A 16,767-nucleotide genomic window follows, 5' to 3' on the forward strand; every position below is an offset into this window, starting at 1 on the left:
CTTACCAACATTAAGTTAAGTTTATTAATGAAGATTCAGATGAATATTAGTATAAAAAAGTATTATATATATAATAATTATTATAATAGTATTAAGAATAAAAATATTGAATTAATTTCTTTGAAGAAACTTCTCCAAGATTTCCAAACGTCAGAGCAGCAACCGGATGTGATAGTTGCTTTTTGGTTGAATGTGTTGACACATAACAAGGATTGGCACGAGGACTTGGACACGCAGTATGTTATGAATGCTCTGCTTCAAGTTGCTTTCAGGATTAAAGATGGCATCAAGGTGGCAGTGGATCTCATCTTTGCCCTTTACAAGGTTTGTTTGCCTGCTGTTATATTATGTAATAAAAACATTTAAAAAGCAAATTTATGATAGATTTTAAAGCTCTGTCTACACTATCAAATTTCATGTGACAAAATAATGTGATGTGCCCATATATGGACATGATGATGTCATATCACCACCGTGTTTGGGTATATCACTACCATATTTGGGCGAACTAGTTTTACAGTGTAGACAGAGCTTTATAATCTATATTAAATTGACTCTTTTGATTACATTTATACATATGGATACATGTGCCTGTGAGTTATGTAGGCTATAAATTGTTTTAAAATTTGTACATCAATTTACACTGAAGCCAGAATCTTAATTCAGTGCAATGCTGTTTTTGATTAACAATAATAATTTTAAATTTTATTTTATAATAAAAGTCTCCTGATAGCCCAAATAGCCACATACACATTAAGGCTAGTGGCTAAATAATAATAATATTAATAATATAAATGAAATAATATATAAAAATAATACTGTTTTGTTTTCATAATTTCTAGTCATCGTTGATTAATTCCAAGAATCAAGGTTTATTTTCATCGGTGTTAAGTTACGTGACAACAAGCGTCCCTCAGCCAACATTCCTGTACGCTCAGAGCAGTCAGTACGTGTGGCTAACTTACGCAATCTTGTTGGCAGAACGTAGATACTTGGAAGATCTTCAACTGCATCAGTTTGTTTATAAAGAGCTTAATGACAATTCTAAATCAAACCCAGAAGCTGCTCTTAAGGTATCAATTTAGTTGGATTAAACTTGTTTTTAGTCAATTTATAGAATTCAACTATCTTCTCCTAATTCTCCGTCTACCATAACTATACAGTTATTTAAAACAACTACTACTTCTAAAGCTCTGTCAACAACAAAAATATGTGACAAACAAAGTGTGATGTGCCCAAATATGGTAGTGATATACCCAAATATGGTAGTGTTATGACATCAGCATGTCCATATATGGACACATCACATTTTTTTGTCACATATAATTTAAAAGTGTAGAAAGAACTTAATAAATTAATATTTATTTGATTTTCTATAATTTTGAATTATTAATAATTTTGTTAAATTTAAAATGTTTACAGAAAGGTGCTAATAAGTTGAAGGTAGGCTTCTCCCCAGCCATTCAGCGGTTACCAATTTACAGATGGGCTTCACAGGTACTTGACATGGACATGAACCACCCATTACTACCAATCATGTGGCAACGATTCTTTGGCTTGTACCTAATGAGGCTAGAAGCGCAGCCTGGGTAAGTATGGATCGTTGGATTGAGTTTCAATAGAAACAAGAAGTTAGGAATGTTGTGGTTTCAGTTACTGGACACAATTTATACCTTAGTTGTCAGAACTTCCATTCAACTTCAATTTATGTAATGGAACTTATTATACAAATACTTCTTTGATACTTTTTGTGGGTAGTGGTTTGTGATAGCAAGTTCATAAGATCTCTTTAGATTCTCTTAGTAAAGCAACCAACCAAATTTCATTTTTACCTTGTTGATAAAATGACAATAAATAAATTATAGTATTGTGAAACTTTTTCTTTATTCTTAATGCTGTGGAATTAATTTTATCTATAAATTAATATATTAATATAATTGCACTTGCACTGATGAAGCGCTAGTGTTGCCCGAAAGCTCTGCTAACTTTTCTGGCTGTTTACTTTATCGTTTTGATTTAGCTTTTCGCTTTTATTTTTGTATCTCCATTGAGATCCAGCCACTGATACCCACAGCATTGTCATTTTTTTCAGTATTTTGCCTTTGGATTTAATATAATATATATAATTAATTTTGTTATTTTCGTTTCGTTTATTTTCCACTTTTCAAATAACAGTTTTAGTTATATTGTATACAGTGTATATAATATGGGTGGATAGAGGTCACAGTAAGTTCATTAAACTTTAAGTCGGGCAATTAATAATTACATTTCAATTCGTATCTAGGCTTCCAGCCCGTGGTAGCATTGGACAGCAATTTTTTGCCAGTCTCATGAATGTGTCATTGCTTAAACGATTAAAGAAACATCTAACAGCCACTGCAGACTACCACCATAACCTGAGTAATCGCATGAGTATGTCAAATCGTAACGGTGACGAAGACGGGAGTGGGACCCCACCAGAGCTGACAGAAGAGTACAAGTCAGAAGCGCAGTTTCATAAAAAACTTGTCACGTAAGTTGGAATAAAGTTTATAAATGTAAAATACTGGAGAATGGCAAGAATAGGCAAATAAAAATACATTTATTCATAAATCACAATAATAAGATATTATTTACTATGTACAATGTTTTAAGAAAATGATGAAATGGGGTGTCAAGAAACCCACAAGGTTTGTATGATAGAGATCCCAGATTACTCTACAAGAAAATTTATTTATTTATTTGTTGTTTGTTCCATACAAATTGTGAAATATACTGTAAAGTGGAGAATGTTTAAGGTGGAGAATGTTTAAGGTGGAGAATGTTTAAGGTGGAGAATGTTTAAGGTGGAGAATGTTTAAGGTGGAGAATGTTTAAGGTGGAGAATGTTTAAGGTGGAGAATGTTTAAGGTGGAGAATGTTTAAGAGATGAATAAGCAGTTTGATGTTATTTATTTATTTTATTCGTTTTTTTTACTAGATTGCATTTTCAGTAACGTAATACTGCTTTTCAAAATTGTCAAGTTACAAGTTAAAACATGCATATACAGTCATGTTTGTTTTTAAATAATTTATACGTAATTTTACTTTCCATGGACCAGAGAAATTTCGAAATAAACGACTGAATGAATGATTCAATAACATATTGCTGTAGATAACTACCATAATACAGATACATTTTTTTCTCTAACTTTTATTTTACTTTCTCTGGACGCCCCTTCATTCAAGAAGAGCGCCACTGTTTCAAAAGTGTAGCTTCCAAATAAATTATTATATTATTGACTGCTTTCTGTCTTTCTTTACAGCCTTTACCAGACCTTTGCTTTATGGATAGAAGAGCCATTATTACATGACCCACAGATGTACCTTCCATCTCTACCAGAACAATACAATGCTGATCATTTAAGACTTTTATTCACAAACGATCAGCAGCCATGGTTAGAATACGTAGATACAGGTCGAATTGACTTTGAAATCCTTGATCAGGTCAAGTTCTGGCTGAAGCTGTCCAGTTCTGACGTGCCTGATATTGGCAATGCATCAATCAACAACCACAATGAAACGGGTTAGTTTGTTTTTTTTTTTCAAAAGGTATTAGTTTCAAATTTTACAATTTTTCAATTGACAAAATGTCAGTGTGTAGCCTGTAGTACTATGTCTGTATATAAGATAAAATCAAACAAGATAAAATAGACATTATTTGTCCAATTATATGCTCTTAAGAGTATGAAGGCATGCATTTCAATGAAATAAAAAATGAGTGTTTAAAATGCACTTATTCTGGAGAAACTTACTCAAAATGTATATAATTATAAGTTTTTCAAGAGACAAAAAAATACATACATAAATAAAAAAAATAAAAGAATAAAAAGAAAAAAATGTTATTTTGTTGATGAACATCAGCTAGAATATAGAATAGACAACAAGAAAAATAATAAATAAATACATAATGAAAAAAACAAATAAAAGAAGAAAAAAAATTAATTTTGTCTACCTTCAGCTACCAATAGGATCTTGAACCACCTTGAAAGTTACGACAAATCTCAGGGCCCACCAGAAGTGACGTCAGCAGAAGCGCCAGTCCCAGAAGTAAAACGTGAAATGTTAACGTCAGAAAATGAACTCGTAGCGAGTTTACATCAACATTTTGTATTACTAGTAGAATATGCAAGGTAAGTTAATCAAGATAATGGGGTTTTAACTATAAAGCTCTGTCTACACTATCAAACTAGTTTGACAAAAAAAAGTGTGATGTGCCCAAATATGGCAGTGATATGGTCAAATATGGTAGTGATATGACATCATCATGTCCATATATAAGCACATCACATTTGTTATCACATAAAGTTTGATAGTGTAGTAGACGGTGCTTTAGAGGCTAAGATAATGAAACTAGTGTAGTACACTTTATTTGGAAATGTTCTTTTTTTCAAACTAATAATTAGTAAGCTAACCTTGACAGTTTCGCTGTCCTGTTCGGACAGCTTCTTCAGAAATAATGACTTCTTTGTGACTTATTAAGAGGACACTTTCCCATGAAACAAGGTAATACACTGTATGTTTTAAAAATTATCCCTTAGTATGTGTTCTACTCTACAGTGTTTTAGAGCAATTTAAGTATTTATTCAGAATTTTAATATATTTTTTTCAGCTGCTTTACCAAAAGAGAAACTATTCATGTTAGTTTAGATTGTACTTATGCAGAGCTGTCTCCAAAACTACAATACAACGAAACTACTGAGGTTAGTGCATTTTTTTTTAAACATCATTATACTTTAAGCTCTGTCTACTTTATGCGACAAAAAACTGTGATGTGCCCATATATGGACATGATGATGTCATATCACTACCATATTTGGGCATATCACTACCATACCAATACCATATTTGTCCAACTAGTTTGATAGTGTAGACAGAGATTTAGTCTGTTACACTAAACACCGGCGTGACTTTCTGTCACACATTTTTATCCATGTTCGACTTCTAATACCTCGCTGTGTACTTCTCTTATTGTCTAAGGGTTCTTTGAATATTACAGATATCTTGTATGTAGTTTTACTTCTTTTTTTTTGTTAGAAACGACTACGCATTCCATGTTCTAGTGCCTTTAATCCAGCACATCGTTGTGATGGCCCAGCAGTCATCACTGTAACAGTAAGTTTGCATTTATATCAATACAGAATTTTCAGAAAAAAAAATTTAATTTTAGGAAAAGGTGTAAAACTGTTAAAAATTTTGTCTTTTTTTAAATAAAATTAATGTCCATGTATATCAATAGTACAATATTTAGACCGATTTAGATAGCTCACATTGTATTAATGTCCAATTACTCAAAGTACACCAGATAAATTTAGAGTTATTGTTAGATAATACATTTATTTGATGCTTACAGTACCAAGAGAAAAAAGTAAACAACACTGTATTCAGCAAGTTGGAAGAAAACCGAAATGAATTCCAGCGTTTATTAGAAGAATCACAGACACCGCCGGCGGATGATATCGTAACAGCAGCGGTATTTGTTGAAAACACAATCACGTATGTTATTGTTTTTAATGCTTGGTTTCTACTAGAGATGCAACACAAGCATGTTGACCAATCACAAGCGATTATTTGAATATTCCATCGCTTGTGATTGGTCAAATCACTTATTTTGCGTTCTGTCTCAAGTGGGAAACAAGCTTTAGTAACCAGGCAGTGATCTTTCCTGTGTTCAATACTTTCTAATTTTATTGACACTTCTGAGAAATTTTAAATTTACTTAACAAACAATGAAATAACAAATAAAATGAGCATTTAACAAAAAAATAGCATTTAACCGATTCCACTTTTTAAATTTACTGATAATTATCTCATTATAATCAAATAATTATTGGATAAATACAGTAATTTACCGATAATTTTGTTTGGCTGCGGAAACACGGCCCTAGTAATTTGATCATTATTACTTTTTAGTGATTTGATAAACTTCAACCGTACAGCAGAAGGAGAGGATTATGAGAAAAGCAAGAAGACCGGCATTGATTTGTTCTACTATTTTGCTAATCGCACGACTGAAGATGTTCGCCACTACCCTCCTACACGACAGTTCTTCTCATCTTGTATAGAAATATTGGGACAGGTCAGCAAATTTCTTATTGTAATTCTCCTGAATTCATATGAATTATTAATTTATATATAATTCAATTTAAAGAGGATCCCTGAATATTAGTTAACTTACTGGGCTAAACTGGATGGGTTACAGCTTGAACGATGGTTGAAATAAAAAAAGAAAATAAAATATTTAAAATGTTACGAAAAGAATGTATTCCATTGCCTAGATGTGTAATATGAAATTGGAATTATAAAAGAAAATATTTGTCCTGTAAAGACTATATATAAAACACAAAAACATTACTAGTGTAATACTCTTCATCTAACATGTTTAGTTTAAACCATTAACAATATAACCTTGTTTCCTTTAGGAATTTATACGCAACACCCCAGACCAAGCTGTGCCTCTGCTGGACCTCATCATCAGTAACCTAGCCCTCGCTAACCTTCTATCCCCTAACTTTAGGCCTAGTGCTTGTGCTGAGGAGTTTGTATCCATGTATTCTAAGGTTGTCAGTGTAACTATCAATGGTAGTCAGGACCTTGCAGTTATGCTGCTAACAAAGGTACAGTAAAACAACCTGCATAGTAATTCTTACCTTAGTAAAGTGAAGAGGTGCCTCTCATAAAAATTGTTTTTTTATAATGTAGAATATAATTTGAATTTAATGTATCATAAATATGTATTAAAAGACGTTTACTATATAATTTCAATGCACAATTCAATGACGAAAAAATGTTTCGGGGAAACATTTTAACATTTTAACATTTTAAAGATTAAGTAAATAATAAAAAGTTCATATGTATTCCTGCATCAAGTCCCAAATTCATTTGTACCATTAAAAACACATTTCAAATACCAGACTTTCCAGAAAACCAGACATATAGGCCAAGCCAAAGGTGTTTATTGTACAAATCAATCATTAAGAGCCAATGCTAAAAACCATATGCATAAAAAATAATAACATTTTTCATTGTTTCTTTTAGTTTGACATTAATATGTGGTTGAGAAAATGTTCTCCTGACCGCAACAAGTGTCACCATCTCATTGAGATCATCGGTGAAGCTTTGAGTCTGTGTAAACAAGAGATCGACTCCAAACTACTGACTCAGTTTGAGATGTATCGCTCACATCTTCAAGTCTTGTTAACTCACCAATTTCCCGAAAATTTTAACAGTGTTTTACAATTACTACTCAAAGGTAATTTTATGAATTTTAATTGATATGACTGAGAATAATTGCTTTGTTACTTCGACATGTGGTTTAACTTATTTTTTATTATTTATTAGTTACAAATGTCTTTGATCTCCTGACTACAGGGTATACTAGTATGTATCAGCATAAAGGTGTTCTCCATATTTGAACCATGCCCCTCAACCCAGTAAATGGTTGACCATGCCCAGTCAATGATTGACCATGTCCAGTCAATGATTGACCATGTCCAGTCAATGATTGACCATGTCCAGTCAATGGTTGACCATGTCCAGCCAATGATTGACCATGTCCAGTCAATGATTGATCATGTCCAGTCAATGATTGACCATGTCCAGTCAATGATTGACCATGTCCAGTCAATGATTGACCATGTCCAGTCAATCATTGATCATGTCCAGTCAATGATTGACCATGTCCAGTCAATCATTGACCATGTCCAGTCAATCATTGATCATGTCCAGTCAATGATTGTATACTGTTTTATTTATTTATTATTTTGTCTGAAATGTATGGTTTTTATCTGATGTCAGCAAAGTATTCAATTTCTAATTGTAACCATGTGACCACTGTCACACTAGCACAAAAAATACTAACTGATAATGAAAGAATGAAGTAAACATTCAAATAAATCTGTTTTTTTAGGTAGCCAAGCAGAAACGTTGCATCCTAATATTTGGTATGACTTTTTAAACACCATTGGATGCCCTGTGAGTCACCTTGATGAATCCCTTAGCAACGTTGACTTCACTCAGGTTGTCATGCAAACCTCATCCTCCCTTACATTAGTTCATGTAAGTGCACTATTACTGCTATTTGATATTCTTTTATTAGGTTATATGCATTATCATGCAATATAACCTTATTGATTTTGTCAGAATCTTTATTTATTCTTTCGTTGTTTATGACATAAACGCGGAGGGATCTTTGATTGGGTTGTTTTGTTCAAGTGTATAATGGCTTGATATGCTATTGTATTTGCGTTACCAAGATCGTATCTTTCATATTATAAATAATTAATATAATAATCTGACAAAATCAATAAATAAATATTATTTTTATTTGAATCAATGTATAACCTATAATCTAGTTAATATGTTATGATTTTTTTATGTGTACATTTTGATTGATAGATGAATTAAGGCTATGTTTATTATATTTGTCATCTCATTTTCCATCAAACCAGAAAATATTGTGAAGTATAGTAGATTGACCTGTGTCTATTTCTGGTATCTAAAGCTCTGTCTACACTATCAAACATTATGTAACAAAAAAAAAAGTGTGGTACCCATATATGGTCATATCACTACCATATTTGGGCACATCGCTACTATATTTGGTCATATAATTACCATATTTGGACACATCATTTTGTTGGGAGCTGAATGCAATCCCTTTATTATTTTGTTAACTTCAGGTACAAGAAACAATAGCATGGTTGAGTACATTTTTCAGCAAGTTAAGGAACACTAACCCAGACCTAGCTAAGTTTGGACTCTACTCACAGTGGAAAGTGTACATCCAACCGTTAGCAAACCTATTCAGGTTTCTTATCACAGTGTACATTGTGCATGAATCTGCTAGAATAGTTGAACTTCAACAAAATCTTGAACAAGGTAATAGAGTCGTATTGTTTTCATTTGAATTATCAAACAAACTCGCCAATTACAGGATGGATAAATTATTTTATAATTTAACGTGCTTATAAATTGTTTAGGCTTAAAGAATAGAGTTGAAAGAAGGCCGGACCTTGGGATTGGAAAGCAAGCACATTAACCTACAAGCTACAGCTCCACTACAACGCTTGTGATTATTATAATTATCCGTTCACACAGATAGATAACAATCGGTTTTTATTTTCTTTCCAGGCATCCAAAGTCAGTGGATGGTAATATGTGGACTTTTTGCTCCATGGATCGACACGGTTCCAGTACCGTCTCCATCTGAGTAAGGATTATTTATGACTACATTGTGATCTAAAGATGTCATGTCTCTTGTCACACATCCGTTTATACTTAGTTCACTTACTTTATTTATTATTATTTAAAGTTTTTATTTATTTCAGCCCATCAAAAACAATTTTTCTGCCTGCGTGGGTTGAGGTAGACTGGCCATTAGGAGCTATTCTAGTGGCTATATTTGCTGAGGCGGTTAGGAGTTTGACAATACAGTTTCAACGTAAGTTATTGTTAAAAGATAAAAGAGAAATTATGCAGTGGAATTATGCTAATTACAATCATAAATATGATTATCAACAGATTATTATTATTATTATTGTATGCTATATGTATTTCTTTTCAACATGTTAAATATATAAATAAATTTTTAACCTTCTAGCGTATCTGGCAGCCTCTGGCAAAGATGCAATGTCTCTTTTGTTGTTTTATTACGCAAACTCGCTAGCAAAGAAGGATGTCACAGAGGACGCTCTTCAAATTTACAACCGACGATTTCAGGCATTACCATGGCATCAATATCATCCAGATATTCATTGTATGGACCTCATGTTAAAGGTAACTTAAACATTTTAAGAATATTAATGTTAATGAGTTAATTAAAAAATCTGATTAAAAAGTTATTATTAAAAAGTTTGGTTTTTTGGGGCACCTGTATGTTGATAATGTGCACCTGTATGTTGATAATGTGCACCTGTATGCTGATAATGTACACCTGTATGTTGATTATAATGTACACCTGTGTGTTGATAATGTACACCTGTGTGTTGATAACGTACACCTGTGTGTTGATTATAACGTACACCTGTGTGTTGATTATAACGTACACCTGTGTGTTGATTATAATGTACACCTGTATGTTGATAATGTGCACCTGTATGTTGATTATAATGTGCACCTGTATGTTGATTATAATGTACACCTGTGTGTTGATTATAATGTACACCTGTGTGTTGATAATGTACACCTGTATGTTGATTATAATGTACACCTGTATGTTGATAATGTACACCTGTATGTTGATAATGTACACCTGTATGCTGATAATGTGCACCTGTATGCTGATAATGTACACCTGTGTGTTGATTATAATGTACACCTGTGTGTTGATTATAACGTACACCTGTGTGTGGATTATTATGTGCACCTGTGTGTTGATTATAATGTACACCTGTATGTTGATAATGTGCACCTGTATGTTGATTATAACGTCCACCTGTATGTGGATTATAATGTGCACCTGTATGTTGATTATAATGTGCACCTGTATGTTGATTATAATGTGCACCTGTATGTTGATTATAATGTGCACCTGTATGTTGATTATAATGTGCACCTGTATGTTGATTATAATGTGCACCTGTATGTTGATAATGTGCACCTGTATGTTGATAATGTGCACCTGTATGTTGATTATAACGTCCACCTGTATGTTGATTATAATGTCCACCTGTGTGTTGATTATAATGTCCACCTGTGTGTTGATTATAATGTCCACCTGTGTGTTGATTATAATGTACACCTGTATGCTGATAATGTACACCTGTGTGTTGATTATAATGTACACCTGTGTGTTGATAATGTACACCTGTATGTTGATAATGTGCACCTGTATGTTGATTATAATGTCCACCTGTGTGTTGATTATAATGTACACCTGTATGCTGATAATGTACACCTGTGTGTTGATTATAATGTACACCTGTGTGTTGATTATAATGTACACCTGTGTGTTGATAATGTACACCTGTATGTTGATTATAACCTCCACCTGTATGTTGATTATAATGTGCACCTGTATGTTGATTATAATGTGCACCTGTATGTTGATTATAATGTGCACCTGTATGTTGATTATAATGTGCACCTGTATGTTGATTATAATGTGTACCTGTATGTTGATTATAACGTCCACCTGTATGTTTATTATAACGTCCACCTGTATGTTGATTATAACGTCCACCTGTATGTTGATTATAACGTGCACCTGTATGTTGATTATAATGTGCACCTGTATGTTGATTATAATGTGCACCTGTATGTTGATAATGTGCACCTGTATGTTGATTATAATGTGCACCTGTATGTTGATTATAATGTGCACCTGTATGTTGATTATAATGTACACCTGTATCTAATATGTACGTCCTTTCATCCATTTAGATGTATGAGTCCAATCCACCTGGTTGCTTTGTGTTTCTTAGCAACATCCTACCTATGATGAATTGGCCAGCAATACTTCAGTACTATACCCAAACAGAACATCCGACCACCGTCACTCGATTCTCTTCAAACTTTTTATCTATCCTGATTATGTTAGCATCAAATAAAAATATCATGACAAAGCCGGTAGGTATCCAAGCTTATGTAAACAATGATAAAATATAGGCTTAATTTTAGAATATATTTAAAATATGAGTGGAAGATGCTTAGCCTCGACTGATGCATCCAATATGGAAACAAAATATGTGATGTGTCTATATAGGGACATGATGATGTCATATCACTGCCATATTTTGGCACAACACATTTTTGTCACATAAAGTTTTATAGTGTAGATAGAGTTTTAAAATGGTTATGTGTGGAAGATGTTTTGCTTGGACTGATCCATTTGTTTAAAGGGGTTTCCATTCTAACATGATTCAAAATATTATTTTCAGCTCAGTAAAGTACCAGCCTTCATTGCAAGTGCTCAATCGTTGGATTGGCATTGGTTGGACGCACAATCCTTTGAAGCGGCCACTCAGTGGCAGATAGAAAACTCGGACCCTCGGGACATTCTGTGCGCCAGGGGATACGTCAACAACAACATTACAGAGTAAGTTATTCAGAGTTCTTCCAAACAATAAGCTTTAACAATTAAGAAGACTTATATAACCAGATTCTATATTTTTACTACCGTTATCGCTATCTCTGTAAATTGGTCTTTATAACCAATAGATACAGCCTATACATTTGCTTTATTCTCAAACCTAATATCTGAAAATTAGTCTAGGAAGCCAAAAGGTATAATGCCTTTATTGTGCAACTCAAGCAAGCCCTTATCCTCAGTCATAAAATAATCTCACCCAAAACCTTTTTTTTCACAATGACAAAAAAACTTCATTTTGAATAGCCAAACAAACGAAAAACCTACAGTATATTAAACTTTTAATTCTATAAATTTCTTTCATTAATTTATTGCATCATCATCAGGAATTCACGTGTTCAGTATGGTTTGAGGTAGGCTGTTTGTGCAACCTTGTCCGTCGCTGCCATCCTTCGTTTTTAACAATCACTTTCTAATAAATGTCTTTGCAATCTTAAACTTCTTTATAGTGTTTATTGTACTTTATCTGCTTTGTATATAATGCTAATATTTTTTTTTCTGCATGTAGGTTTTAATAACATAAAGTAATTTTTTTATTTTGATATAAATTGTATATATTGTTTGTCACTAGCTATTACCTGCTACTGTACCTGCTTAAAAAGTCATTCTTATTTCACAGTTTGTGATTCAATTCAATGCACTTTGCTGTAAACCTAAAGCTCTGTTTACACTATCAAACTTCATGTGACAAAAAAATCTTATGTGCCCATATATGAACATGGTGATTTCATATCACTACTATATTTGAGTATATCACTACCATATTTGGGCACATCACACTTGTTTGATAGTGTGGACAGAGCTTTATACTCTGCTTACTCATTCGTAACACACTACTACTACTTTTTTGTTAATTATATGTAATATAGCTGATCTGTCTTTTTTTAAAGAACCGTGTGAAAAATATAGTGTGTTCTGTCTTAATGTCTGTCTTCACTATCAAACTAGTTTGACAAACAAAGTGTGATGTACCCAAATATGGTAGTGATATGCCGAAAAAAGGTAGCGATATGATATCGTCATTTTTGTCACATAAAGTTTGACAGTGTAGACAGAGCTTAACAATTATCAATTTAATTAAAAATCTTGTTACAATATGAATATTAATTTCTTTCTTTATACAGCTTACTACGTGCAATTGCTGGTTTCAATTCCGAGTCAGCAGACTGGCCAGAGGGATCATTGAAACGCCACTCCTATGTGAACCTTTTGATTAGTCTGCTGTGTAAGGTGTCACACATGAAAGATGTGAACCAGGATATGTTTGAGAGCATCATCCACAATCTTCTCAATGATATTGAGATTGTTGGCACTGCAGGTGGGTTGCTTTAGTCATTTAATAATTAATGTAGCATACATACTTCGGATGGGATGTAAAGCTGTTGGTCCTGTGTACATAATATAGTGTACATTAAAGAACTTGGTACACTATTTCAAAAGAATAGGGGATCATCTCCCGGTGTGCTAATCTGTAGGCGCTGCACTGTTGGCTGTCGTGGGTCCAGAGGGCCTAATCCAAATTTCCTTAGTTTTCAATTACGCTTGAGGACCAGAATAAATATATCTAATATTTAACATTGACTAATTCGGGCGTCAATTTTATTTGCATTATTGTCAAATAAATTATCATACCAGCGACCACACCACATGAGTGACCGGTATAAAAAAACAACAAATTACAAAATTTGGAGTTCACATTTAGAATAGAAATGAAGCATACTTGCCACCCATCAACTTAAATTGTTATCTTTGTTCATTTCAAGGTGGACTGACCATGGACCAGAATGTTGAATTAGTATCGTTGATCACCACAGTACTAAGTCTTCTTAATAACTGCAATCCCATTGGTGGACTCTTGACCGTGGCTCAAGAAAGTATTTTGAAGTGGATTGCAGTGACGTCCAGTAGCATGGTGTTACCGTTCATAACCGCTGCTTGTCGGGCATTAGCGTCAATTAAGGAGATGGCGCTGCTCATTGAGGTCTGCATATACACTCATTTCAAAGCAGGTAAAGCCTTTCAAGTTATTGTTTAAAATAAACATGTTTTCTATAGCTTTTTGGCATAACAAATGTTGTGTATATTGTGTGGAGCCTTTAAATCAATTGGGACTACTAGACATACTTCGCCTACAAAAACTCTGAAGTCTACACACACCAATGCGTAGGTTCAGTGTACACATCTTAGCTTATGTGCACTTTAAATAACCTAGTACTGTAGTACATCTTCCTGGGTTCAATTCTGACCTAGTGCCAGTGTTCTTCACTTTCTAAGCCTAAATTAGACTTAATTTATAAGCACGGTAAATGATTAAACAGTTTATCCATCCTGTAATTGAGGAGTTACACGCGTGTGAAATAAAAAAAAACATTATCACTTTATAATAGATTAATTATTAATATTAAATATAATTAATAGTTAAATAATTATTATTAAATACATGATATTATTTCTTAGCTGATTTGAGTGTAGAAAATAAGTTTGGCTGGGGGCCAGTGCTTGGAGTGTTGGAAGTGCCAGAACTATCTCCTCAAGAGTTTCTTGTGGAATGTGAAATGAATAGCTGTTACCTTATTATGTATGCGTATATCCTGCAAAACCTACCAAAGTGTAAGAGCTTAGAAGAGGAGCTTGCGTTACTTACAACATTCATCAACTGGAATATGCATTGTAAACCAAGGTTACAAAAAGATATTTTACATTTTAAATTTCACCCCGTTTTTAATAATAATAATCTTAATTAAATCTGTATGGCGCATAATACATATGGTCTCTATGTGCTGTGGACTCGGATGTTATACTTTTCATTGATATGCTTCTCCCCTAAGAGTCACGTCATGTCAGTGCAGCCACTATAAGCCACACTCTACGTCCATGTTCTTGAATATTCTTCTTTTAAAAGAACAAGCTCTAAGCCATGTTCATTATTAGATAACTAAATGTTGCATGTTTGATAATGGTCCGTCCCTAAGGATCTTTCCACGACATATACACTGTATGGCAGAGCATAAAAAGGGTTATCACCTGCGGCAGATCCAGGATTTTGAAATGGAGGGCCTAATATTGGCAAATTTTAGGTGCCAAACTGAAATTATTAATTATTATTATTAATTTGCATTACAATTTGCAAAATTTAGCGATCACTAGCCCCTTGCTTTTTTAAAAGTGTACACACTATTCCACAACATAGACCATACTCAAGTTGGTATTACTGTATGTATATATTAATCCAAAGGCAAATTACTGGAAAATACTATCAGTTTCAGTGGCTGGATCTCAATGCAAATATATAGTATTGTAAATAAAATAAAAATATAGTAAATATAATAATATAATATATATAATGACTCCACCCTGTCTCTTTTGTTGTATTTCTTTTATTCCTGTCCACCCAGGCAGCACTTGCCACCTCTTATACTATGACGTTATCCAAATTCCTTCACTTGCACTGATGAAGGGCTAGTGTTGCCCGAAAGCTCTGCTAACTTTTCTGGCTGTTTACTTATTGTTTTGATTTAGCTTATCGCTTTTTTTTTGTATCTCAATTGAGATCCAGCCACTGATACCCACAGCATTGTCATTTTGTATCTCCATTGAGATCCAGCCACTGATACCCACAGCATTGTCATTTTGTATCTCCATTGAGATCCAGCCACTGATACCCACAGCATTGTTATTTTGTATCTCCATTGAGATCCAGCCACTGATACCCACAGCTTGTCATTTTTTCAGTGCTTATTTTATTTTGTATCTCCATTTATATCCAGCCACTGATACCCACAGCATTGTCATTTTTTCAGTGCTTTTTTTTTTGTATCTCAATTGAGATCCAGCCACTGATACCCACAGCATTGTCATTTTTTCAGTGCTTTTTTTTTTGTATCTCAATTGAGATCCAGCCACTGATAATCACAGCATTGTCATTTTTTCAGTGTTTTTTTTTTTTGTATCTCAATTGAGATCCAGCCACTGATACCCACAGCATTGTCATTTTTTCAGTGATTTTTTTTTTTGTATCTCAATTGAGATCCAGCCACTGATACCCACAGCATTGTCATTTTGTATCTCCATTGAGATCCAGCCACTGATACCCACAGCATTGTCATTTTTTCAGTGTTTTTTTTTTTTTTTGTATCTCCATTGAGATCCAGCCACTGATACCCACAGCATTGTCATTTTTTCAGTGTTTTTTTTTTGTATCTCAATTGAGATCCAGCCACTGATACCCACAGCATTGTCATTTTTTCAGTGCTTTTTTTTTTTGTATCTCAATTGAGATCCAGCCACTGATACCCACAGCATTGTCATTTTGTATCTCCATTGAGATCCAGCCACTGATACCCATAGCATTGTTATTTTGTATCTCCATTGAGATCCAGCCACTGATACCCACAGCATTGTCATTTTTTCAGTGCTTATTTTATTTTGTATCTCCATTTATATCCAGCCACTGATACCCACAGCATTGTCATTTTTTCAGTGCTTTTTTTTTTGTATCTCAATTGAGATCCAGCCACTGATACCCACAGCATTGTCATTTTTTCAGTGCTTTTTTTTTTGTATCTCAATTGAGATCCAGCCACTGATACCCACAGCATTGTCATTTTTTCAGTGTTTTTTTTTTTTGTATCTCAATTGAGATCCAGCCACTGATACCCACA

At 33.5% G+C, this 16,767-nt stretch overlaps 1 protein-coding gene across 4 annotated transcripts in view; it reads left to right on the plus strand.

Moving 5' to 3' along the window:
- Positions 1–16,767, plus strand: part of LOC140041053 (ectopic P granules protein 5 homolog) — a 33,437-nt gene that overhangs the window by 14,888 nt on the left and 1,782 nt on the right. For 3 of the 4 annotated variants that reach the window (XM_072087425.1, XM_072087427.1, XM_072087428.1), the window contains 23 exons: positions 127–324; positions 843–1,073; positions 1,423–1,589; positions 2,285–2,512; positions 3,285–3,544; positions 3,980–4,151; positions 4,631–4,721; positions 5,056–5,133; positions 5,372–5,514; positions 5,932–6,097; positions 6,441–6,635; positions 7,057–7,270; positions 7,928–8,076; positions 8,700–8,898; positions 9,151–9,229; positions 9,348–9,460; positions 9,620–9,795; positions 11,401–11,586; positions 11,898–12,055; positions 12,433–12,459; positions 13,231–13,424; positions 13,870–14,115; positions 14,564–14,786. In XM_072087425.1, coding sequence (XP_071943526.1) covers positions 127–324; positions 843–1,073; positions 1,423–1,589; positions 2,285–2,512; positions 3,285–3,544; positions 3,980–4,151; positions 4,631–4,721; positions 5,056–5,133; positions 5,372–5,514; positions 5,932–6,097; positions 6,441–6,635; positions 7,057–7,270; positions 7,928–8,076; positions 8,700–8,898; positions 9,151–9,229; positions 9,348–9,460; positions 9,620–9,795; positions 11,401–11,586; positions 11,898–12,055; positions 12,433–12,459; positions 13,231–13,424; positions 13,870–14,115; positions 14,564–14,786 — 3,893 coding nt within the window. The remainder of the gene's footprint in view (positions 1–126; positions 325–842; positions 1,074–1,422; positions 1,590–2,284; positions 2,513–3,284; positions 3,545–3,979; positions 4,152–4,630; positions 4,722–5,055; positions 5,134–5,371; positions 5,515–5,931; positions 6,098–6,440; positions 6,636–7,056; positions 7,271–7,927; positions 8,077–8,699; positions 8,899–9,150; positions 9,230–9,347; positions 9,461–9,619; positions 9,796–11,400; positions 11,587–11,897; positions 12,056–12,432; positions 12,460–13,230; positions 13,425–13,869; positions 14,116–14,563; positions 14,787–16,767) is intronic. The other variant, XM_072087426.1, reaches the window with a different exon arrangement.

Source organism: Antedon mediterranea, chromosome 2, assembly GCF_964355755.1.
Source record: "Antedon mediterranea chromosome 2, ecAntMedi1.1, whole genome shotgun sequence".
NCBI lineage: Eukaryota > Metazoa > Echinodermata > Crinoidea > Comatulida > Antedonidae > Antedon > Antedon mediterranea.